This window comes from Silurus meridionalis, chromosome 23 (assembly GCF_014805685.1).
Source record: "Silurus meridionalis isolate SWU-2019-XX chromosome 23, ASM1480568v1, whole genome shotgun sequence".
Classification (NCBI taxonomy): Eukaryota; Metazoa; Chordata; class Actinopteri; order Siluriformes; family Siluridae; genus Silurus; species Silurus meridionalis.
In genome coordinates, this window is record NC_060906.1 from 12,646,749 (window position 1) to 12,672,345 (window position 25,597).

The 25,597-nt window shown below is 37.8% G+C and overlaps 1 protein-coding gene across 5 annotated transcripts in view; it reads right to left on the minus strand.

The window, feature by feature from the left end:
- Positions 1–1,859: 1,859 nt before the first annotated feature.
- Positions 1,860–25,597, minus strand: part of si:ch211-278j3.3 (E3 ubiquitin-protein ligase RNF19A) — a 25,389-nt gene continuing 1,651 nt past the window's right edge. For 3 of the 5 annotated variants that reach the window (XM_046836831.1, XM_046836832.1, XM_046836833.1), the window contains 9 exons: positions 21,247–21,634; positions 13,171–13,622; positions 10,266–10,471; positions 9,459–9,606; positions 7,015–7,177; positions 6,530–6,644; positions 3,472–3,603; positions 2,946–3,204; positions 1,860–2,483 (listed from right to left, as the gene is read on the minus strand). In XM_046836831.1, coding sequence (XP_046692787.1) covers positions 2,288–2,483; positions 2,946–3,204; positions 3,472–3,603; positions 6,530–6,644; positions 7,015–7,177; positions 9,459–9,606; positions 10,266–10,471; positions 13,171–13,622; positions 21,247–21,405 — 1,830 coding nt within the window. In that variant the 5' untranslated portion in view covers positions 21,406–21,634 and the 3' untranslated portion in view covers positions 1,860–2,287. Of the gene's footprint in view, positions 2,484–2,945; positions 3,205–3,471; positions 3,604–6,529; positions 6,645–7,014; positions 7,178–9,458; positions 9,607–10,265; positions 10,472–13,170; positions 13,623–17,349; positions 17,502–21,246; positions 21,635–25,597 lie in introns of those variants that run through there. The other 2 variants (XM_046836834.1, XM_046836835.1) reach the window with 2 other exon arrangements.

The window sequence follows — 25,597 nt, forward strand, 5'->3', positions numbered from 1 at the left end:
CACAGAGCTTTTTTTTTTTATTATTATACCTTTACTTGATTATATGCAATGGTAATACATGTTTAACAAATGGGATGGTGTAATACACACACACACACACACACACACACACATACTCAACTGAATAAATGCCATGTGCATGTACTGCATACATCCTTTTGACTCCTTCTGCTTCTTTGTGCACAATATAAACCCCATTCTTTTTATGCCCATTACTTCTACATGTCATTAACATATTTGAAGTAATTTCGTATCGTTGCATGTGTATCAATGTAATGACACGTACAAGCTCCTTAAATACCAAAGTACTCGCAGGAACAGCATCTTGTCTGCTTATCCTGCTCTTCTCAAAATACAGAAGCCACCCATATTTATGCAAATCACATACACACTCAATGATGTATTTCACATATTCCTGCTTGTTTTTTTTCTCCTACATTTTAATGATTTTCTTACATGATTCATTATAATATCTATCAATTATTATAGCTTATTTGGTCAAATTTCATGCTCTGTTAATAATCGCATACAATGTTTATCTACTTAAAACTGGATGGAAATCTGATGGTGAATTCAAGCATTAGAATAGTGCTAGAAACCTTTAATATAAAGGACAACACGTAATTATTTATTTTAGGGCTGCAAACGAGTGACTAATCTTCAGACCACGTTAAATCCACAGTCAAGTCTTTATTTAAATGATTTTAAGTGCATATAGCTGTCATTTGCTCTCTGCTTAAAATAAGATCTTTAAAAACTATTCCCAGTGTCCTGACCAGATCTGTATAAACCAGCATCAACACATACTGTGTCCTTTAGCTCCCTCTAGGAGTGCTGTGTCGTTATTGCACCTTCAATATTGTAACTTAGGTCTGTGATGTACAGTAACCTTTTATTATTAGTAGATTGAACAGACAAATACTTCACATACATATTTACCAAAAACACAAACTTAATTTCTTTTTTAGAATGTTTATTCATACACCGTTTCATTTTCCCAAATCTACATTGCACATACATTTGTTTAACTTTGGATCTCTGGGTTTTTTCACCCACACAATGAAATCTTTGTCAAACATGTGAAACGTACTGGCTTCCTTATTTTACCTATCTGGGTTTTTTTTTCTTGGGAAGGAAGAGGCCTCAGATGACATGCTGATGTGAGATTTCGCTTTGGTGTTCACTACTGACTTGCAGACAGCAAATCTAGGTGGTTTCTGCAAGCAGTGCTGTTGTGCCGTCATGCCTAGATATGCAGTAGCCATGATCTGAGAGACTGCCTTATCTAATACTCAGTTGCACTCATGAAAATAGATCCAGCTATTCTACTGAATCTTTTCTGGATTCTTTTGGTATACATGAACTGGACAAGCATAACACCTCTTTCCCGGGGAAAGTGCTAGTCTGGAAACCAGTCCTGAAAAGTGCTCCTCCAATTGTTTCATCTAAGCAGAATGTAGTTTATTGACTTGGTCTTCAGAGGAAAAATAAGACACAGTGGCCTTCTAGAGATCGTACCTGCTGGATGCAATACAGTTATGAAGGATCGTTTTGGCCAAGACACGTCTTGTTTTTAGTTGAAGCAATTAGTATTTTGATGAGTAGGCTTGTTAAATCTAGTTAAATCAAAGGCCTATTGTTTCAGAGCAATGTAAATAGGAGATTACCTGCTATTCAGTGTTAAATCTGGTATAATTTAAGGGAGAAAAAAAAAAAACTTAATATGGAAATGACAAGATACCCTGCTGCACAGTTGGCAGTAGTATTGTATTCTCTAGGCAGGGAAGCAATCGATTTCATAATATTGTTAAAAGCTTCATATCAAACTTGGAAATTTGCTGCTTTAAAGAAAATCATGCTGTGGTTCTTGTCTTTATTGTTATATTTTAAGGGATACAATTGTACAGCCACTTCATACAAAATTATACTGCAGTTATAAGAAGGGCTACATAAATAAATTAAATTAAATACCATCTGGATAGCCAATTTCTTTTTTTTTTCTTCATTGTACCACAGTAAAAAAAAAAGGCTAACAACCACAAGATTGGTTTGCAAACATGCTTTCAGTCATTTTAGTTCATACTATCATTATTAGTCTTCATAGTGGTATACTGGCAGCTGCCCTGGATGTTTGTCCCCAGGCCCTCTGTCTGGATACTCAATCCTTTCTGTCTTGCTCTTTCCCCATTTTGTCCACTCTCTCTTCATTGGTCTCCATTTGTGAGAACAGACAGAGGCTAGAAGCAGCTGGTTGGAGGTACAGTTGGTGGTGAAAGCAGTTTGAGATTCAGACATTGTCTGTCTGCGTAACTGGCTGGGGGTCTTCGTTCACTGGCCTTTGCGAGGCACTAAGAGGATCGTGTGATTGATGTAGGGACTCGGCAGACAGACTCCGACTAGAAAGGACACTGCTGAGACTGGGCTGACGTCCAGCGAGTGGCTGAGCCTCAATCTCCACTCGTACTTCAATATTGGTCCCCTCCCTGCAGTCAGATATGGCAGCAATACTAGCTTCACACTGTTTAACTCTCATTACCTGCTCACTATATGTAATAAATGTCCCATCATCAAGAAGGTACAGTCCCACATATAAATTATTTTTATTAGCATACAGTCAGCACTGTTTCTAGGCATAGGCAAACTAGGCGGTCTACTAGGGCACAAACAGCAGTGGGGGGCACTAGTGATTTAGCAGCATTTATCTGTTTTTACCTGTGTTTAATATACAGTATATGTTTACATACTTGATTTCAGCCAATTTTGCAATGATTATTGAATGAGTTTAACCTTTTTTTTTTTAAATGGAAGGATGCAAATGATTTGTATGGTGTGGGGGTGGATAAGAGGAATTTAGCCTAGGGTGCCAAAAAGGCTAGAAATGGCCCTGTATACACGGAATTCTGACTGTATCTTAAGAATTTAAGTCTATATAAATCTGCACCCACCTCAGAACAAAGGTCTGTGTGCTGCTAAAGACGCACTCCTCAACAGCATTCGCATCATATGAATTGTTGTCTTGTTTGGTGTTTACCACCTGTACACCATCAGATGGATTGGAGGATTCCTCAGGCTGTGAGAGGCCAGCACTGGTACTGGGTAACACTACTGCTTCATCCACACTCACTTCCTGGAGGTCAATATCATTTAGCACTGGCTTAGGCTGCCCAGTCCAGTGATCACTGACTACATGAGAAAACAAAAGATCTTCAAGAGAAGTTATAACTTCATCAGATCAGAAGGCTGAATTGGCAACTAAACAATATATTGTAAAATTTCAAATTGGGGCTACTACCATCAGAGACATAATAAATACACAGTTCACGAATATAAAAGTGGAACATTTTCCAATATCAATACAATAGTGATTCGGGACATATCATATTCAGCTAGTTTGGAGACACTAGATAATGTTCTGAAAACATCTAGTCCTAAACATTTACTCTGATTAGAGTCTATTAATGGCAGACTTACAATTGGCCAAGTCCTCCAGCTGGATCTTCCGTGTTTCAGGAGCTTCGTTTTGAGGCCTGCACCAGCCGTTACGACACAAAGACATGGGGACAACGCCATAAACGTACGTCAGCATCAGAGGCACTCCGACCGCTGGAAATATAAAGCAAACATATTCATATGTTGTCCCACTTCCCAGGTTGGAGATCTTCTCCCTGTTGCTGACCAGCAATAACAAACTTGCCAATATGCTTAATCTACTGCAGTGTATAAAATGTTCAAGGCAGCCCATTTGCCCAGTTTTTTTTTATTACCTTTTACTATTGTTAATTAAATACAATGAAATGGAACCGTGGGAAAAATAGGCATTGTAATTCAGCAGGTCTGATGACAACAAACAGTCAAATGCAGGACAAGGTATTATTGTTCTCTGGATATGTTTGGGTGCTGAGCAGTACATGATCACAAAGCAAACAAACATTCTCAATCTAAGTACCATTACTATATGTAAAGTGTTTAACCCTTTTTAATTACATTTTTTGTCAAAAAGTGCCATTTCGCTGAACTAAAGACGTCCTTAAATTATCTTGAATGAAAGGATGAGGTTTTGATGGTTTCCTTTCATTTAAAATGGCACAAACATGTTCCCAAATGCCAACTCTTTCATTTTGGAGTACATTCTAGAGCAGGGGTGGCCAACCCGCGGCTCGCGAGCCGCATGCGCTCTTTGGCTGGTTTCATGCGGCTCTTACGTTCCTTTCGAAGTTTGTGTGTGTTTGATTTTTAATGTGCGTGTTCGCTTTGCTCAAGTTCCATACGGTATTTTTAAGACTTAAATGAGCTTTCCCCTACTGGAAAACTTTGCGGTATATCAGACCTTGGCATGAGGCCAATCATAAATTACAGGGATGCACTGAGAATTTTCGGAAATACCTAAATTACCGAAACAACACGGCAGAAACACAATTGTAATGACGCAATAAAAAAGCGCAGCAGCACACGGTTATCTGGATAAGAGCAACATGTCTGCGGTGTGCGGAGAGCGATTTGCAAAACATGCAATGCTGAAATTTCAAGAGGGGGTGTATCTGCAAAGAGTTTCTCCAAGTCAGGTTTAATTCATCACCTGAAATCCAAACATCCCGATTGCCTTTCTAAATATGAGAAGAACGCGACGCAGAAAAGTAAAGTCAATCCGAGCATGCGCACTTCGTCTGTAGTGGACGTTTTTGAAAAGGCAGGAAAGTTTTCCAGTGATGGTGCCGAGGCAAAAGGCATAACAAAAAATTATGGATTTCATTGCCTTTTGAATTGAATTTTCATTTCGGTGCATCCCTAAAATATTATCGTTGGTGTGGCCCTCTGACACAATTCAGGTTTCTCATGTGGCCCCTTGTAAAAAATGAATTGCCCACCCCTGCGGTATATTCATCTCACGCACATGCGCATTTGACGAAAATACCGTACTGAACTCAAGCGAAGTGAACACGCACATAAAAAAAAAAAACCACAAAGTCTGTGTTTTCTACCCTGAAACACGTGAAATCAAAGCATCGATCTGTTCTGACTGACACCCATGTGAAAGAATTGCTTCGAGTGGCAACAACGGAATACGAGGCAGATTTGAAGGGGATTGTTCAAGGCAAGGAATGCCAAAAGTCCCACTAAGTAACATGCATAGTAAAAGAAAAACGCTATTGTAAATTATTATATTTTTGTTTGTGGATTTGGTTAAACTAGAGTTTGTGTGTGTGAGACAGTGCACAGTGTTCATTGTTGAAAATGACTGTCCTGTGGTCTTAGAACTGTAGGAGTTAATTTCTGTCATTATGTTGGTGTGTGACATTTACAATAAATCTGGCTGAGCAGAGGTGTGTGTGTGTGTGTGTGTGTGTGTGTGTGTTAGAGGAAGGGATGGGTAATGTTCATGTGTGCCCATGTGTATGATGTGGCTCTTTGCAGTAACACAGTAAAAAATGTGGCTCTCGGTCTCTGACTGGTTGGCCACCCCTGTTCTAGAGTATGTCTAAGTATGTAGAGTTCTGTTTTTTTCCCCCCACTTGCCCCCTTGTAATTCACCAGTTGATAACACAGTCTGAATTTCTGATATAGTGTCACATGCACATTGTTTTGTAAGATGACAACCAGAATAAACTACAGTCCCCAGATATGACCCAAATCCTGATTAAAGCAAACGTATGGCATATATTAAAAACATCTAAATGACTTATTGTCCAGGAAAATCTATCCGTTATACAACTGATGGTACTATAAACATAAACACGGAGACTTGGGCCATGCATATTAGTCAGGGAACAAAAGGTAATTATTCTCCATGGTGCAGAGAAGAACAGAGTAGCATTGTTTACGCCACTCTGTAGCAGTCTCATGCTCAGGGGACAAGGGCGCTCTGTGAATCCCTTAAAACTGGATCAGTGTTAAGAGCTGATAATGCTTTTCACAGACAGTGTGAGAGTGAGAGAGTCAGAGAGAGGGGTGGAAGAAAGAGAAGAGAGAGCGAAGGTGAGGCATTACACAATGTGCATGTGGATTCACACCATGTCACCAAAATCGATCCCCTACTTCAGTGGCAACATGCTGCTGTTTGTTCCACTGAAGCCTTCGCTGTGACCATAATACTGAGAAACATATGACTCATTAAGGGTCTAGAGGAATGAACATATGTGTGAGAAAACAAGATGTGAAGGCATTATTGTGCAGGAATGACCCAGAGCTAATTTCCCATTTGTTTCCATGGTGCAAGCAGTATGAGATATGAAGGACATGATTATGCGTGAGCATGCATTTTGATATTGCTGTACACGTGCACTGTGTCCCCCTCGTCTCCTCAGATAGAAACCTGCAGCAGGAAGCAGGGTTTTGTTGTGGGAGTGAACTGGGACACCAAGCTCTCAGACAGCACTTTCTTCCTGCCTACATGAATCACAGCCTACAAGTGATGGGAGGTCTTCTCTGCCTCGCATCTCATCTCTCTCTTACAGCTCAGTTTATAGTGTATACTCTTTTGACTATGTTTAAACCATGACTGATGTTCGAAAAATAAATATAAATGTCTTACCCACAGTGACGGCTGCTAAGACCGGAGAGACAAACACTGATGTCATGACCCCACTGGCTACTGTCAAGTAATGTTTACTTCCTGAGATATTGTTTTTCTTACAGCGACCATGGACCTAAAACAAATGCAAAACAAATACTGTGACAGAAATACATTTTTAATATTTAATGTATGGCTTGTTAATACTGCAAAAACTGCATAAAGCCATGTGCACTGTGGTCATGATAATTAGTTATGTTTCTGAAGTGCTGCTTTTTTTTTTTATTCTAAAACTTATCAGACAATCTAAGTGAAAAGACAAATAATATAAACACTGAGTTTTTGTTCAGTTCTGTTGGTATTTTCATGCCTGCTTTAAGTGACGTTAGGTTGTTTCTACAGATTTGTTAAAATGGAATTCATTTTAAAACAAATATACCAGGTGTGAACAAAAGTCTGAGCAACAAACATTTGTTTTCAGTAGCTCTAAAAAGAAGGATACATACCCTGCGGCCCATGTATATCGGAATGCCCACGATAATAACAGGTATGGCGATGCCTGCGATCAAAGAGATCACTACTGGAGCCCCAAGCAACATTCCCACCTGCCACAGGATCTTTCGTGTTTGAGACCAAGGCTTCTTTCCCCAGAAAGTGCAGCCTGAGGGACTGGGAAATACAAAGATAGGATGAACAAAAAAAAGCGGTTAAGGGCAGTTTTGTCATAAACTTTTATTCCACAGAAATTTCTAACAATGTGCAAACCACACTGTTTTAATACATTACATGTCAGGTCTATATGTGTCAGTGTAAGCAATATTTCATATTATATCACATTGTGAACATATTTTCTTTAAACAGGTGTGAATTATTTTTTGTATAGTAGCACAGCTTCGATAATGGTTCCATGTGCAATTTTTGATATGTTTTTTTTCAATAGTAAAATGTGATTCTCAAGAACTAATATGGAGGGCTCTCAATTTAACTGAATAAAAGGATTAAAAACAGGTTTTTAAAAATAAAAATTTGATAATCAACAGTCACTGTGCTTTGACCAGAAAGCCTTCTTGACAGGGGAGATCTATGGTAGAACGATAACATGGGATTTTTAATTTTTGGAGAAAGAAGCTGATGAGGGAACCACTGTTCATTACGTCTTCTAGATGTTCCGCAACATTAATTCTATCTATAAGCCGTTAAAATGTGTGCTGTTTGGGTTATTAATAAATTAAGCAATGTAATTGTTGGCAGATCCCTGTGGTAAAAGCTGAACAGCACTATTTCACAACACTCGTTTTTTAAATGATTTCACACTACGCGGCTGTGGCTTATTTTCATACAACAGCGTGGTGTTCCGCATCGTGTTATTCCTTACATAATTCTAATTACCCTGTATAAATATATGTATCTATGAAAGACTGTATTATGAGTTCAGAACCGATTGTACTGTGAAGCAAAATGTTAAGATTTAAATAAATGATCTCTGTTTACTGTTGAACATTTGCTGAATTGTTCAAGAGAGGCAGAAGGGCTGTTATGCAGGAGATTTACTGGATGGGCAAACCGTTCTATGATCTCATCCTACGTTAATAAAAGTGCCATGCCTTTGTGAATTATGATCCCTTGTACTACGTATTTGATTAAGGTGCACCTCAGATAGCCGGACAGGCGAAATCACTGCAGAGCATTGCAACCAAAGAGCACACGTAAAACTGAACAGGGTTTAAAAGAATAGCTTAACAAGGTTAAGGAGAACTGTGTATTATTAGCAACTAAAGAACAAAAGGTTCATAAAGAGAGCTTGCTTTTGTTCTCAGTGTTAGGAAGGCACAATCTCAGACTGTTAGACAGGGAGAGTTACACACACGTCAGCAGAAAAAACAGAGCCAATACAGAACGCAGGCCAGCACATCCATCCACTGCTATGTCATCAGTACGTTTACGAATCTAGATTTGTGTGACATCGACAGTATGTTTAATGTCTATCTTACAGCTGAGGGAAATATTTTCATGATAAGATAGCTCTTAAGCTGTGTTCACTGGTAAAATATGAATCTGCCTCAGTCTTTGTGAAGGCTCTTAGGTACTTTTATAATAAGCTCCAGATGAAACACCTACTCACTGATGGCATACGGACATATTTAAGACATATTTAGAATCTAAGGCAACTGCTGTTTTTCATTTCATGATCATTCCACTGTTCTTAGAGCTTTAAAATAGTGTCCGTGTGCAGCACCAGGAAAAATACCAGTAATTAAAAATATGTCATAGGAGACAAAGACATAAGCACAAAATATGAATGACATGAAGCACAATGTAACACTAAAGGGGAGTTGTGGTTTTGTAATATAATGCACATAAAAAAAAAAGATAAAACACATTTTTATCAAGAAGAGCATGGGTATTTCACTGTACAAATAAATGATCTGCCTCTTTAGAAAACACTATCATTGTGAAATAATCATTTATATCATCAATACAATCTTTTAATAGTTATGACTAAGTCGGCTAGTGCATGCAAGCTGGTCGGTCAAATATACTGTCAGTATCTAAAGATTGTTCTATTACAACATACTGAAAATGCGTTTGACCGAACCCTGTCCATGCTTGTCTTAACGCTTTGGAGTCAATAAAACAACAAGCCTGGAAGAGGCCTGTTGTTATTTTGCTTATAAAATGCTATTATCATGGTTGTATTTCTTCCGACTAATCAAAATCTAGAATTCAATTAAATCCATGATATAAAATATGATGCTGAGGGTTCACAGGTGTTATTTAGACTGAAGCGATGTTGCAGTTTGTCTGTGGCTGTAAATAGTGACAGCGTTATTGATGTAAGAACTCGATGTACATGATTCAGATTTAAAGCCTTGCTTTCTGCTCTAAATAGCATGCACTGTGACTGTGTCAAAACGGTATATTTGACAGTGTGTGTTATTGGGCTGCACACCTGAGGTAGTGCACATCTGTGATCTCCTGCATACACAGCCAACAGAACTGACAGGCACAAACTGTGCAGTTCATCCGGTTGCAGCTGCCATCATTAGTCTTCATGATATAGGCACCACAGCGTGGACATGCTTTAATCTCCTCTGCATCTATAACACACACAATGCAGACCAGCATTACCCAAAAGAAAAAAAATTCAAAAGGTTAAATCTCAGAGTCATAAGGCTGGAATCAAGGTGGCACTTGGGATTCTTGGCACTCATCTGCTCCACTTAATTGTACGTCACTCTGGATAAAAGTGTATCTAATAAACATAATTAAATTAAAACTTGAAACTTAAAATAGAAATTTTATACAAGCATTTATTCCATAATGCAGGGTAATTCCGCTAATTAGAATAAATCGTATTCAGATTACAAATTAACTCCACCATGTTGACTGCTAGCTAAGCATCGTCTCTTTCTGGTTGATTTGGTCTACCATGTGGTCGTACAATGTGATTGTTGAGTGTTCAGGTATGGTCCATTTCAATAAAACGAACTTGGCAGGAAACAACGGTTTACAAAAACCACTCCAAATGAACTGGATTCTGGTTCCTGACACATTCTCTCTTGCCATCAGGAGATTTCCTGAGCATGTAAAGATGTGTCACTTTTACATCAATAGTACTATCGTACTCATAGTCCTGAGACTAAGTGAGATGCAGATAAGTGTTAAGAGAACATTAACTGCCAACCAGTAAAAAAGAACAAGAGTTTGTCTCTAAACAAACTTTTTCAATGTGTAACCCCAACGTAATTTGCTGTACCTCCACCAGGTTCCTCACTGAAGACGTAGAGTGCTGATGCATCATTGCCTCCCAACGTGTGACGGGCACGTTGTCGTCTGGCTTGATCACAAGTCTGGTCTGGGTGCCACAACTGACGGCAGTGATAACAGAACTCTGTGTCACAGCCCTCACGGCCACAGCTCAACTTGGGGCACTCGGCACAGCCATAGGCGATCACTGCATAACTGATCAAACAGTAACATGTCACACATCACCATATGTGATTAAAAATATCTGGAATTGCTTTTAGCAACATGTTAACAATAAGTACATAGTGAAGTAATATTTCAAAATAGTGTGATGCATGACATGAATTCTACTTCCTGCCATCTGGATTTTCAAGTGATAGAGATTTTCAACATGCTGAAATTTACTCTGTCAAGGCTTACAAAAAAGTCATGGCACTTTTTAGAATCTTTACAGGGAGTGCAGAATTATTAGGCAAATGAGTATTTTGACCACATCATCCTCGTTATGCATGTTGTCTTACTCCAAGCTGTATAGGCTGGAAAGCCTACTACCAATTAAGCATATTAGGTGATGTGCATCTCTGTAATGAGAAGGGGTGTGGTCTAATGACATCAACACCCTATATCAGGTGTGCATAATTATTAGGCAACTTCCTTTCCTTTGGCAAAATGGGTCAAAAGAAGGACTTGACAGGCTCAGAAAAGTCAAAAATAGTGAGATATATTGCAGAGGGATGCAGCAGTCTTAAAATAGCCAAGCTTCTGAAGCGTGATCATCGAACAATCAAGCGTTTCATTCAAAATAGTCGACAGGGTCGCAAGAAGCGTGTGGAAAAACCAAGGCGCAAAATAACTGCCCGTGAACTGAGAAAAGTCAAGCGTGCAGCTGCCAAGATGCCACTTGCCACCAGTTTGGCCATATTTCAGAGCTGCAACATCACTGAGTGCCCAAAAGCACAAGGTGTGCAATACTCAGAGACATGGCCAAGGTAAGAAAGGCAGAAAGTCGACCACCACTGAACAAGACACACAAGCTGAAACGTCAAGACTGGGCCAAGAAATATCTCAAGACTGATTTTCTAAGGTTTTATGGACTGATGAAATGAGAGTGAGTCTTGATGGGCCAGATGGATGGGCCCGTGGCTGGATTGGTAAAGGGCAGAGAGCTCCAGTCCGACTCAGACGCCAGCAAGGTGGAGGTGGAGTACTGGTTTGGGCTGGTATCATCAAAGATGAGCTTGTGGGGCCTTTTCGGTTTGAGGATGGAGTCAAGCTGAACTCCCAGTCCTACTGCCAGTTTCTGGAAGACACCTTCTTCAAGCAGTGGTACAGGAAGAAGTCTGCATCCTTCAAGAAAAACATGATTTTCATGCAGGACAATGCTCCATCACACACGCCCAAGTACTCACAGCGTGGCTGGCAAGAAAGGGTATAAAGAAGAAAATCTAATGATATGGCCTCCTTGTTCACCTGATCTGAACCCCATTGAGAACCTGTGGTCCATCATCAAATGTGCGATTTACAAGGAGGAAAACAGTACACCTCTGAACAGTGTCTGGGAGGCTGTGGTTGCTGCTGCACGCAATGTTGATGGTGAACAGATCAAAACACTGACAGAATCCATGGATGGCAGGCTTTTGAGTGTCCTTGCAAAGAAAGGTGGCTATATTGGTCACTGATTTGTTTTGTTTGGTTTTGAATGTCAGAAATGTATATTTGTGAATGTTGAGATGTTATATTGGTTTCACTGGTAAAAATAAATAATTGAAATGGGTATGAATTTGTTTTTGTTGTTGCCTAATAATTATGCACAGTAATAGTCACCTGCACACACAGATATCCCCTAAAATAGCTAAAACTAAAACTACTTCCAAAAATATTCAGCTTTGATATTAATGAGTTTTTTGTGTTCATTGAGAACATGGTTGTTGTTCAAATTAAATCCTCAAATAAAATTAATCCTCAAAAATACAACTTGCCTAATAATTCCGCACTCCCTGTAGAAATGGTCGAAATACTTAGGTAAGTCTGACCTTCATAAATGATACAAAAGGCAAAGAATGAAGTCTGCAAAGATTAAGCTGTGGTCATCCATGGAGAGTGGGGTTAAAATCAAATACCTGTTTCTCAGGATGTCTGTCAGATTCAATTGAAATTCAGTGCTATATTTTCCTTATCAGTAAATTTACTGCTAGTGATGACAGAAATACAAAAAAAAATGCGAACTATCAGGAGTTTTTAACAGGCATTTTACAGGGATTATAAACTGCCAAAAATGTATAGGTCCGTGGGCTATTTTTTGTTCAGTGTTACATGACAAAACCTGGTGGCTGGGAGCTGAAAAGGTGCTTGAAGTCATTTTTAATAGTTAGCATGAACATGGATGGAATTTGGCTACATCGACTCAGTTAGAGGGTGGGGTTCTTTAAATAAAAAAAAGCAATAAGCTCTGTGGCACAAGATTTATATGCACTTGTATGTATTTGCTAAAGTCTTGCAATAATACAGTGTAAAAAAAAAAAAGAGTTACATGGTATAAACAGTATAAGGAAGGCAGGAGAATTACAACTTATAAGAATCAGCTTCCTTTTATTAGGCCTCTTTGTTTGGCGAGAGGAAATCCAACTCTGGCTTCGAGAGCTATGCATAATTCAACAGCTAGGAATCAACCCTTTCACTGAGGCCCTGTGCCCACTATTACACTCTGCCAGAAGCCTTGAGACCTTAAATGACAAAGTCCCAGTATAAAAAACATTTCACCTACAGGATTTATCAAAATATGTCAAAAGGTTTTATGAATTTTCCTGTGTATGGTATTTAATTTACTATCAGCAGTAGTATTGTGCACATATTAATGCGCTTGTGGCCAGTGAAACCCCCCCAAAAAAAGCCTTGTTATAATTATAGGTATCAACCTGCAGTCCGGAGCTGGGCACCAGCGTGTGTCGGGGTCAGCAGCCAGGAAACGTCGGAGCTGATACTCCTCAAAACGTTCAAGCAATGCATTGTCGTCGAGGATTGCCCGTACATCCAATGGCGCAAGTGCTTCAGGACACTGTGGGCAGGCGATACCCACACGGCTCTCTGAGATCTCAATGCGCAGGTACTGACGCAAACAGTCAGTGCATGCACGGTGTGGGCACGAGGACAGACGGGGGAAGTGGGCACGAGGCTGACTCAGCAGACACAGCGGACACTCTACCAGGTGCTCGAGGAGCTGCTCTTGGCTAGAGGAGGAAAGCGACACAACGCCTGTGGAGCCGCTGCTCGCACACTCCACAGCCTGTTCAACCTCATTTACTTCAGCCTTATCTGAGCCTGTTTCAGCAACCTCTCCATCTCCATCTCTTTCATTGTGAGGTGGATCCTGGGGGGGAAAAGAGAAGCAAATTATAATTTAGGTCATTAAAGCATTGTGAAATTTGCCATGTTAAATTGCACTAAATTATATTTCTGTATTTGTAGTCTGTCCTTGGCACGGATTCGGTCATTAATTGTCTACATGCATGAATTTTCTTCAATCAGTGGTCCCACAGGTGCACAGTGACCTGTCAACGGAAAATTTAAGTAGTGTGTTGCATGTTCTGTTCAGGCAGCAAATGTTGATACCGAAATTTTTATTCTACTTAATTGTAAACAATCAAAAAACATTTGTTTTAATTCTGCTTTAGACACAATATGATTATTTGTATTAATAGACAATCCAAGAGTATTTTCTTAATAATTCAACATTATTGATCATTTACAATACACTGTATTAAATGTTACCCGAGTTCTTTTTAATGTGTGCAAGTATAAAAGCAGCATTTAGAATTAGTTGAATCCTGACAAACAAAAATTCTGCTGTATCACCTTAAATGTGTTCCTGTTCGTGCCCTTGCTCTCACGTATCCTAATGACATCAGAATTCCCCAAAGCATTTCTGCACTGCAGCAGAAGCAGAGGGAATTACATCACCCGCTTCCCAAAAAAAATACAAACTCAGATAGCGGACTGTAGAGCATCTAGTAACTTTTTCCTGCAAGTTCGTCTGCTTCAAAAATAAGTTCAGGCTAGAAAGAAATTCCTCAGGCCCATGTTTATCTTGGAGGGGCTTACAATGTGGTTGTGTATAGAGTTCAAGTCAAGTCAAGAGGCTTTTATTGTCATTTCTACTATACAGTTGTACACAGTAAAAACGAGACAACGTTCCTCTGGAACCCTGGTGCTACACTAAACAACATAGAGCTACAACACAACACGAAGCTACATAAAGTGCATCGAGTGCAACCTAGTGCAAACAGTGCAGACAAAAAACAGTACAGACAAACAACACAAGACAAGACAAAAAAAAAAACAAATATAGCGCCGACCAGTAAACCTAAAAACTATACCAAGGAGTGACTATAACCAGAAAAAGTATTGCAAAAACAGCAGCAGTTAAGAGTTGGGTCATACATGTAGGTTTGTGCTCTTTTGTAGGCACTTGGTAGCTTCAAATTGTCTAAGAGCACTTGGGATTTAAACTGCTCTGTAAAATGGACATGGCAACCTACAAGACTATATAGAGCCATTCTGAGTAAGGCAAAGTCAGACTCTTTACCACTATCAAATTTAGGCAGAGCGGGTTTAGGTATTAGCTGGCAATCAAATTGGATTTTATAGAATACCCTGAATTTGGGTTTTATATAGTTATAATAAAAAAATCTAATTATAAAAAAAATCTATAGTTACTGACCTCAGTTTAGGACATTTTGAGTACAATCACAAAAACAAAATGACATCACCACAAATAAAAGCAACCAAATCAATAAGTGCTGTTTAATTACAATCTAATTAGACTAGTCCATGTTGCCTCTGCCTAAATCCACCACTGCTAAGCAGCAGTCAAAAACAAGTTTAAAACAGAACGCATGCTCCAGCCTGATGGTGGCTTGCTGAGTGCATGACCCACTCATAAATAATATTTATCTACTCATAAATAAAAAAGCAACGACTGATTTTGCGAAATGTAGTTGAGTAAATAGTACGATATTTGACTTTGAATTGTAGTGAAGTTAAAGTAAAAATCTCCCCAAATAGGAAAACTTGAGTAAAGAACAGATACGTGAAAAAACTACTTAAGTATTTACGAATTACTGTCCACCACTGATATCTAAAAGCAGCAAATAAAAATGTGGATTCAGCAAATTATTATGCATTAGTACACCAATGCATATTTTGTTCTCTTTTTTTTTAATCAACCCTGATAGCTTGTCACATATCACCATTCCATTCTCTTTTTATAGCATTTGTCTTTTACACCAGTAACTGCGGCTTTACTACGTTCAAATGCTTGTTTTTAATGTTTGTATATTTAATTTATGCATACATCATTTAATTATTATACAAAATAAATGTATTATATATTCTAGATGCTTTTATCTTTACAAATAAACAAAATATCTGTGCACATTTTTTAAACAAAATTGTCTACAAAATACAATACAAATGTTGATTTACATAAATTGCTTCACCTTGCATACTCTAATGATTTAATTTTTTTTTTAGAAAGAAACAACCCAGCATGAGTGAATTTTTTCACAGGAAAAATCCCACATGCACTCCTTAAAAAAACAGCAACTATAAGCTCTAAAATACCTCAATTAAATTTAGTCAAAACTCAATATGTGGCTTTTGCAGTTTTTTTAAGTACATTTTTAAACATAGATACCCTGGATTAGGGTTTTATATAGTTATAATAAGCAAAACATCTATTAAAAAAATTAAATAATAATAATAATAATTTTCCGATTCGTTGATTATCAAAATAATTGTTAGTTGCAGCGCTTCTCTAAGCTATACAACATCGCAGGTCTCACCACAGTCCTTTAAACTTTCCCCTTTCATTCTTGCAGATATCTTTCTATCACAAATCACTCCTGTCACTCTTCTCCACCCACTCCACCCTGCCTGCACTCTTTCCTTCACTTCTCTAACACTCTCTCCACCTCTTCTCCCTGCAACTGCACCACTCCACTGCCCTCCCTCTCGGTCACACACATGTACTCTGTCTTACTCCTACTGACTTTCATTCCCCTTCTCTCCAGCTCTCCAGGATCTTCTCCACCTGCTCCGTACTCTCACCACAAATCACCTTGAACCAGTCTGTCGTTCCTACTGCACACTTCACAGCTGTCACACTGTCCTCATACATGTCCTGCACCACCCTCACATACTTCTCTGACACACCAGACTTTCTCATACAATACCACAACTCCTCTCTCGGCACCCTGTCGTACGCTTTCTCTAAATCCACAAACACACAATGCAACTTCTTCTGACTTTCTCTATACTTCTCCATCAACATTCTCGATGTGAGTGCTCTTCCTCGGCATGATGTCACAAACTCTTCTCTCAGCCTGGCTTCCACTACTGTTTTCCATAACTTCATGGTGTGACTGATCAACTTTATTCCCCTGTAGTTACTGCAGGTCTGCACATCTCCATTATTCTTAAAGATTGGTACCAGCACACTCCTTCTCCATTCCTCAAGCATCTTCTCACCTTCCAAAATCTTGTTAAAAACTAAACTGCCATCTCTGCTAAACATCTCCATGCTTCTACTGGTAATTATGTGTACAAATTGTACACATGTTAAAGTGTAGTCATATGGCGTGCTGTGCTGTGCGTGTGTATTCATGCGAAGGGGGTAAACTGTGCAGCAAAACCACTGTTCCCTGGCAACAGCAAGGCAACTCTTCCAATAACTCTATTTAAATAAGATATTAGAGAGTGGGGAGGAAGGGCAGCTGGGCGTGACAAAATGAGAAGGAAAAAGTAATGTATCAATGTCTTTCTATTACTATTAGGGCCTCCAAAACAACTCTGATGTCAAGGAAAATAGTATCATATGCTGAAAAAGGTTTTGTAAAACCTAATACACGAATACCTTGTTATAAATGACATATTGTCAGTTTGACCTAAGGGTATGCAAACTCTTGTTTGGAGGTGTTAATGTTTAAAATAAAGCTTTCAGATCACTGTTTTTTTCAATGGAAAACGTATAACGAAAGTATTTGCTGAATTTGTGTAAGCAGTACACATCATCATGAAAAACAAAATGCACTACTTACATTATTATCGAATAAACGAGTCTCAAACACGTCCATTGCTGCAAATCCCGGTTTATTGGGAAAGATAGAGGTCCACTGAACAACATGCCCCAAAGCATTTTTACTCTAACCAAACAATAGTGTTGCAATTTAGGTTATTCTTTTGTTTACGTCACAGTACTTCCGGTGGGGGGGTGTATTGTTTGTTTATGTTTCGGAATAACGTTGGCATAAAAAAAAAAAAAAAAAAAAAATCTGGTAGTAGATAGTGTTACAAAACAAATGAGACCACGCACAAGTTTGGTTATGCACCACCTATAATTTCAAACCTTTCATTTTCATCCAGTAAAATTATGGAAACAAAATGATTGATGGCAAATGTAGCCAATGAGTGCAGGATCCTAACAATATATGGGACGATTGTATTCCCCACGTGGTCGAGTTCTTAGTTTTATTACTCTTTACAAACTTCTTAGTGGTCAAAGAGAGAAGGAGCACGTGGACTATGACGGACCAGGAAGTGGATGCAGGTCTCGGTTCTGCACAAACAGTGCTAACTGGACTTTGTTTACAAAAAAAAGAAAGAAAAAAAATGGACAGTCAAAAAGTTTTTAATCGGAGATTTGCACAAAGCAGCGACGAGGAAAATATTTTTGGGGCGGAGTAACATCAGCGACTTGTGATCTGCATGGGGATGAAAAATCTGAGCATATTTTACATCTGTAATTTACAAAATATATCCCTTTATAGTTTTATACGATGTTTTAGTGTCCATTTGTTTTTATAGGAAAAATGCTTGAAAAGTGTGTGTGTGTGTGTGTGTGTGTGTGTGTGTGTGTGTGTGTGTGTGTTGAGATTGTAATGGCCATGAATGTAAAACAATAGCTTGTCTGGCTACCTGGCCATCAATATGATTGGAAAATTGATATCAATAGCCAAACATGTATAGCAATAGCGTTAACAATCAGCTATTAATGTAAATAGAGACTGTATGAATAGAATATGAATGGCCACCTGAGTTTAGCAGGTGGCTCTCAAACAGGGGAGGGAGAATATAAGACTATGATCAGACATAATCTCATATAAATGTTTGTAGGAATCTCATTTGTCATGGCATCTTTATAATATTTTAAACAATATACTCAGGAGACGTGGATTTCAAACCAGTACTTCTCTGCTTTGCTCTGGTTGCTACAGGACTGATTTCATGTATTTATATATGAAATAAAAAATGTTCAATGCAGGAAATGTATATCCATGGCATCATCTATAACTTATCTCTCTGAGCAATATCAACGTTAAATGATTGAAAGTAAAGGTCAAAGTTTCTTCTTTCCAAAGATATCTAAATTGTTTATGTAGCCCACTTTTATCAGGGACTGTTACCATTTATATCTAGGTAGGGCATTTTTAGCTCTGAGTCCCCAAAAACTGTGACGAAGGCTAACAGGTTAAAATCTGTGTAATTTTAAAGAGTGTTCATTTCAGCTCCATATTCATTGATGAGATGCAGCTGAAATGAATAATATTTAAAATTACACACATTTTTAATAAACAAATGCCTTATTCTATAGCCACAAATCTGTTAAAAGATTAGTCACTGTTGGGTTTCTGTGTGTAGAGTATCATGACTGCATATCTGCTCATGAGCAGGGTGATGCAGAAAGGGAGGGGTGTGAGCAAATAATTCACACCTCTCTACAATAACATTAATACAAAAATAAAACAACAGCACAATTAGTAGTAAAAATGGTACAGTGATTATAAAACAACTGTCACAATTCAATTATAGCGTTTAAAAATAATAGTAGGAAAGTCGATGTTGATCAAATTGAATAAATATGCAAATGTATATACCCTTACATTTCTTACATTTCAATACTAATTTCTTTCATCCAATAATTTTTTTTTTAAAGAGTTTTTTTGCTCCTGTGTTCAGCAGCACCTTCATTAATGCACACTGCTGCAGTATGACTGAATGTTGAGTCACACCTTACATATGAACTGCTTACAGTTATTATATTTGGTTCCTGTTTAATACAAAGCAGTTTGTACATACACTACACTATATTAGCAAAAGTTTGTAAACACCTGACTATAGGATTCAATATATAGTAAACAAACAATGGCAGCCTGATGACAAATAGCCCTTTTGGTCCCAGTCTTATTTGTCCTTGCATTACTTTTTGAACATCAATTCCACATTTAGTCCACATGCTGTTAGAATAACCTTCACTCTTCTGGGAAGATGTTCCACTAGATCATGTTTGGGTCTCCTTGTTTATGTAAAGAAAAACAATTTTATGCTTTTGCATCCAGAGACATCCTGTACAGTTGTATGCCTCCTACTAACAAGTCCAGAGAGTGTATGTTAGGCAGCTAGTTACCAGAATCAAGCAAACTAAAAAATGAATATTTCTATCTATAATAGCTAACAATCTACAATCCTTAGCTGAAAAAACGCACAACACAGCATTATTAAGTTTTAAATTATGTTGAGAAAAAATCACTGGTCAGAAAATTAGCAAGAATTTCAAATTAGTAACTTGGTATTGTATAGCGTTCCCACTGATTTTCTTAAGAGTTTAGACTTTAGAAAACATCAATGGGCAGAAATAAATAGTCTATGCCACTACAGATAGATAGAGATGCTTTATTTTGAATAGTATTTTAAAACAAGAAGTGTTGAGTTTCACGTCAAACATTTTAGCCAATATCATTATTTTACCTCTGCATACAAATTATTTCTCTCTTAATTCCAGCTAAATAGTTAATTGCAACTAAATGACATGAGAAAATGGTGGTGCAGGACGTCTCAGGAGTGACCAATGATTTGTTATTAAGCTTAATATTCTAATATTTTGTGCTGGACCCATTTTGTTTTATAGGAATGCACGCCATTAACAGTTAGCACAAACAACCACCTAGCTAGCTGGTTATGATTAGCTGTTCACTACACTAACACTACTTTGTAACCATAGAGACTTGGTACATTTCAATAAACCAGGTGTAATAAACATATATTGGATGTTACACATCTGCACTAAGAAGTCTACCAATACCATTAAAAACTACTAACATAGAGGAAACACCAAATGAGTCCATCAGTTCTTAAAAAACAATGAAAAGTATAAAGGCCACCAGGCAGAGTTTAGATCAGAACCCAAGGGATATACAGTCTTTAAGTGCAAAAGGATCTGTCCAGTAGTCTACCACCACTTAAGAGAGAACCATTAGCTGGATAAAGGATGAACAATAGCAGCCGGATGACAAATAGCCCCTTTGGTCCCAGTTTTATTGGTCCTTGCATTACTCCTCTCTCACAAGGAACCCTATTTGAGAACAATTGTCCCTCAAACCAAGCTACCGGCAAAGGACAGCAAACGAGAAGAAGTCTTTCCATGTGCTTGGCACACTATTTCCTGCCTGATAATTCTTTTACACTCTCTTTTAAACACATTAGCCCCTCGGAGGTTTGAGCGCCACCTAAGGATAGGACTAACTATAGCATGCCAAAGATACTATTGGAATTAATAAAAGAGTAAAACTGTTACAGCTTCCCCTGCAGAGACACATTTACCAGGATAGCCTATAAGAGCCTGAGTTTGCTCCACCCTAGTTAAAAAAAAATTGCAAGGTTAAAAATATGACTGTGATATTTTCATTTTCAATGGGGTGGTACTGCTTTGTTAGCATTGATTTTATCCTCCCTATAAGAACATTGTAAATTTCATCTCTGTTTCTACCACAGAATTTGTCCTTATTACTGCTGTGTGTAAGTGCCAGTTTCCTTTTAGCAAATCTATCTTTTTTATTATTATTATTATTGGATTATCAGGGAAAGTCTCAAATGGATTATTTATCCCGACCAAAAGTGCTAATGCAGCTTCATTCAATTACATATAAACTCTTTCTTACATTCTGTGCATGCTCCTGCTCCTTAGGTGTCAGCGTGATCACCACTTCCTCCCGATTCAAGGCAGCTGCCGGTTTCTCGCTCTTGGGGTCTGACTTGGGCTTGCGGGTAAAGAAACTGAGGAAGCTAAAGGCCTGGGACTGCTGCTTTGGCCTTTTCATGGTAGTAAATGTGATAGTCCAACCAAACCAACATGAGCGAATCAAATTTTTTCAGTGTGTGAGCTTGTGTGTAAAGGGCATTTATAACTTGAAGCTGAGATGCAGTAGAGCACACAAGGAGAAATAGTGAGACAGACATCTATGAGAGTGAATCCTATTGGAGCCCATTATCCTTCAGAGTGTCCAGTAGCGTAGTCATCCTCTTCAGTCATGTAATACACGTATAAACCTGGGAAAAGGTGAAAAGATTATTAATGAGTTACATTTAAACTCCCAAATGCTGCAAATGTAGCTTTCCTAAAATAACATAACATTTGCAGTTATATATTTATAACCTTTAAACATAAAAAATATTAAACAATAACCCATGATTAGACTAGTCTGTTCTAATATATGTACAGTTTAATACTAAAATATTATGAATATGTCTATTACAGAATCTGATCTTTGACATGCTGAAATGAAGTTATTTTGAAGAAGTTAGTACTTTCTCATAGTAGGTTTTCCTATATGAGACAGTGTTCAACCTTGTGCCTGGCAGGTTCTCTTTAAAGTAATGAGCCGCATTTTTGTCTTAATAACAAAATTATTAACTAGTGAATGAGTGTTTCTATCTGCTATGAAACATGTGATTACACAAACCATGCAGATCAACCAATGTATCTAAAACTAATTAAAGGATAAATGTTCCATTTGTGTAAAATAAAAAGATTAAATCACTGTGGGTAAACAGTGGGTAAAATGTGAAATTAAATCGGCACTGCTGAGCGATGTCTAAATGTAATGCATTCTAGGAATTTTAAAGTTCAGGGTGAAACGAAAACAACAGAACAATTCTGTTAAAACACGGTCCCATGCAAAAGAACATTACACACCATAACAAATAACATTAAATTCTAGTTTAATGGACATATTTTTCTTTAAAAAGGACCCATAAACTGACCAGATTTGGGGCATGTACATAAGCTTGCATGGTCATCCTGGAGGAAATTGTCAAAGAAGGGCAGTATCGAGCTCAGGTCCATCAAATCTGATGACCAACACGTCTGTTGTATGCCAAGCAGTATAAGCTGCACAGCATCACAATTTGGTGTGAATAAAGATTACCAATATTTAAATATAATTTTAAAATCTTCATTATAAGTTTTATATCCTGTTATGAATTCGAGGTGTAATTGGGGCTAAACGGGCAAATCCAAATAGCCACGTTCACTGCATGGTTAAAAGGTTATGGATAAAAGCGTGTTCATTAATTCGAATTATCATGCTGTACATAAAAAAATGAAAATGCAGCCAGATGATCCACTGGCCAGTGTGATTGTTTTGATAAAGCATATGACAGAAGCTATTTTAAGAAGCTTAGAATGAGATGCTATTGTCCTTCCATTTTGTTAAAGTCCTTCTTGAAAGGAAAGACTCATGGATGTGGGCTAGAGACAAAAATGGAGGCAGAAGCTACTGGGAGACACTGCATCATTTAACAATCTAATGGTAAGCCAGGGAAAGGCATTCTGGGCATATGTGGTAAATCATCTGGGAGTTGTTTAAGTGCATCAACAGCAGCGCCAATGTTTTTCCCATACCTTTTATCCGAATATCAAAATTCTCCACTGTCATTCGAAAAAAGAGTGACGTTCTCAGATCAATAGCTGAATACTACAAATAATGTGTGTATATATAGTTAATAAAATACGACCATGTCTTTTGACTCATGGTATGTTAATTTGGAACAAACCAGATATAACTAAAAAAAAAAAAAACACTTGCATTAAATGGCAAAATAATTATAAAAAGAAACTGCTAAAAACATGAACCAAACTCAGATAAAGCCTGAACATCACATTGTTTTTGTAAAAAAAAAAAGTCAAGACCAATCATTCCATATTTCAATAAAAAAAAAAAAAATCTACATTTTTCTATGTAGAGAATACATTAAATCAGTGTTTTCTCAATATTGGGTTAAATAGGTCCGTACAAAAGAGCTATGATTTAAGATATTATGTTAATGAGTTCGTTCTTATAGTTGTTCTGCTTGGCTGGTAAATTTAATTCAGTATGTTTAATCTAAACTGATATCATATATACGGTAGTGTGAAAAAGTGTTTGTGTTTCTTTTTTTTATGTTTGTCACACTTTGTTTCAGATCATTAAACAAATTTAAATATTAGTAAAAGATAATACAAGTCAAAACAACATGCAGTTTTTAAAAGAAGGTTTTTAAACATAACTGGTTGGGCCGCCCTTAGCAGCAACAACTGCAATCAAGCGTTTGCGATAACTTGCAATGAGTCTGTTACAGCACTGTGGAGGAATTTTAGTCCATTTATCGATGCAGAATTGTTGTAATTCAGCCACATTGGAGGGTTTTCGAGACTTTTTAAGGTCATGCCACAGCATCTCAATAAGATTCAGGTGAGGACTTGGACTAGGCCACTAAAAAGTCTTCATTTTGTTTTTCTTCAACCATTCAGAGGTGGACTTGCTGGTGTGTTTTTGGATCATTGTCCGGCTGCAGAACCCAAGTTTGCTTCAGCTTGAGGTCACGAACAGATGGCCGGACATTCTCCTTCAGGATTTTTTAGTAAACAGCAGAATTCATGGTTTCATTTATCACAGCAAGTCTTCCAGGTCCTGAAGCAGCAAAACAGCCCCAGACATCACACTACCACCACCTTATTTTACTGTTGGCATGATGTTCTTTTTCTGAAATGCGGTGTTACTTTTACGCCAGACGTAATGGGATACACACTTTCCAAAAAGTTCAACTTTTGTCTCGGCAGTCCACAGAGTATTTTCCCAAAAGTCTTGGGGAACATCAAGATGTTTTATGGCAAAACTGAGACGAGGATTTATGTTCTTTTTGCTCAGCAGCGGTTTTCGTCTTGCACCTCTGTCATGCAGACCATTTTTGCCCCGTCTCTTTCTTATGGTGGAGTCATGAACACTGACCTTAACTGAGGCAAGTGAAGCCTGCAGTTCTTTAAATGTTGTTGTGAGGTCTTTTGTGATCTCTTGGATGAGTCGTCGCTGTGCTCTCTGGGTAATTTTGGTCGGCCGGCCACTCCTGGGAAGGTTCTCCATTGTTCCATGTTTTTGCTATTTGTGAATATTGGCTCTCACTGTGGTTCACTGAAGTCCCAAAGCTTTAGAAACGGCTTTATAACCTTTTCCAGACTGATAGATCTCTATTACTTTCTCTCATTTGTTTCTGAATTTCTTTGGATCTCGGCATAATGTCTAGCTTTTCGAGGATCTTTTGGTCTACTTCACTTTGTCAGGCAGGTCCTATTTAAGAGATTTCTTAATTGCAAACAGGCATAGCAGTAATTAGGCCTGGGTGTGGCGGCTAGAGAAATTCAACTCAGGTGTGATAAACCACAGCAAACACTTTTTCACACAGGGCCATGTAGTTTTGGATTTTGTTTTCCCTCATTAATAAAAATCTTCACTTAAAAACTGCATGTTGTGTTCACTTGTGTTATCTTTTACTAATATTTAAATTAGTTTAATGATCTGAAACATTAAAGTGTGACAAACATGCAAAACAATAAGAAATCAGGTAAACACTTTTTCACACCACTGTATAATTCACACTATAAATAACATCAATTCGGGAATAATGTGTTTTTTTCAGTGCACATTAAAGGATATAAAAAACATCCATAGATCCAAAAAAATAACTGGAATATTGCATTTTAATAATGAGCCCGAAATTTGAATAGCTAGATTATATTGAATACATTTGTACTGCATTTATTTTACAGTTACAAATGTTTAAGAACAACTTCTTTATACACTGTAGAAAAGCATAAGTAAGAAAATCTAAGGCTCCATAAACCGGATTAAATGTGAATCGGGTATTTTCATGAGTGCGCGTAAACAGGGATACAATTTTAAAGAGAGACAGACAGAAAGAGAGAAAGAAAGAGATGGACGAAATTTCAGAAGCACTGTAGACACATTCATATATATATATATATATATATATATATATATATATATATATATATATATATATATATAATCTTATGTCTTTGGTGTTCCGTAATCGGATAGATTTAACGAACAAGTCGCTGGGTTAAGAGAACAACAATCCCCAGTCCTTTGGGACTTCTCTCTCTTAGCAACACATACCCCTCATAATACAAAGCAGCAGTTGCAGGATTAGATCATGATACCTATTACACAGCAT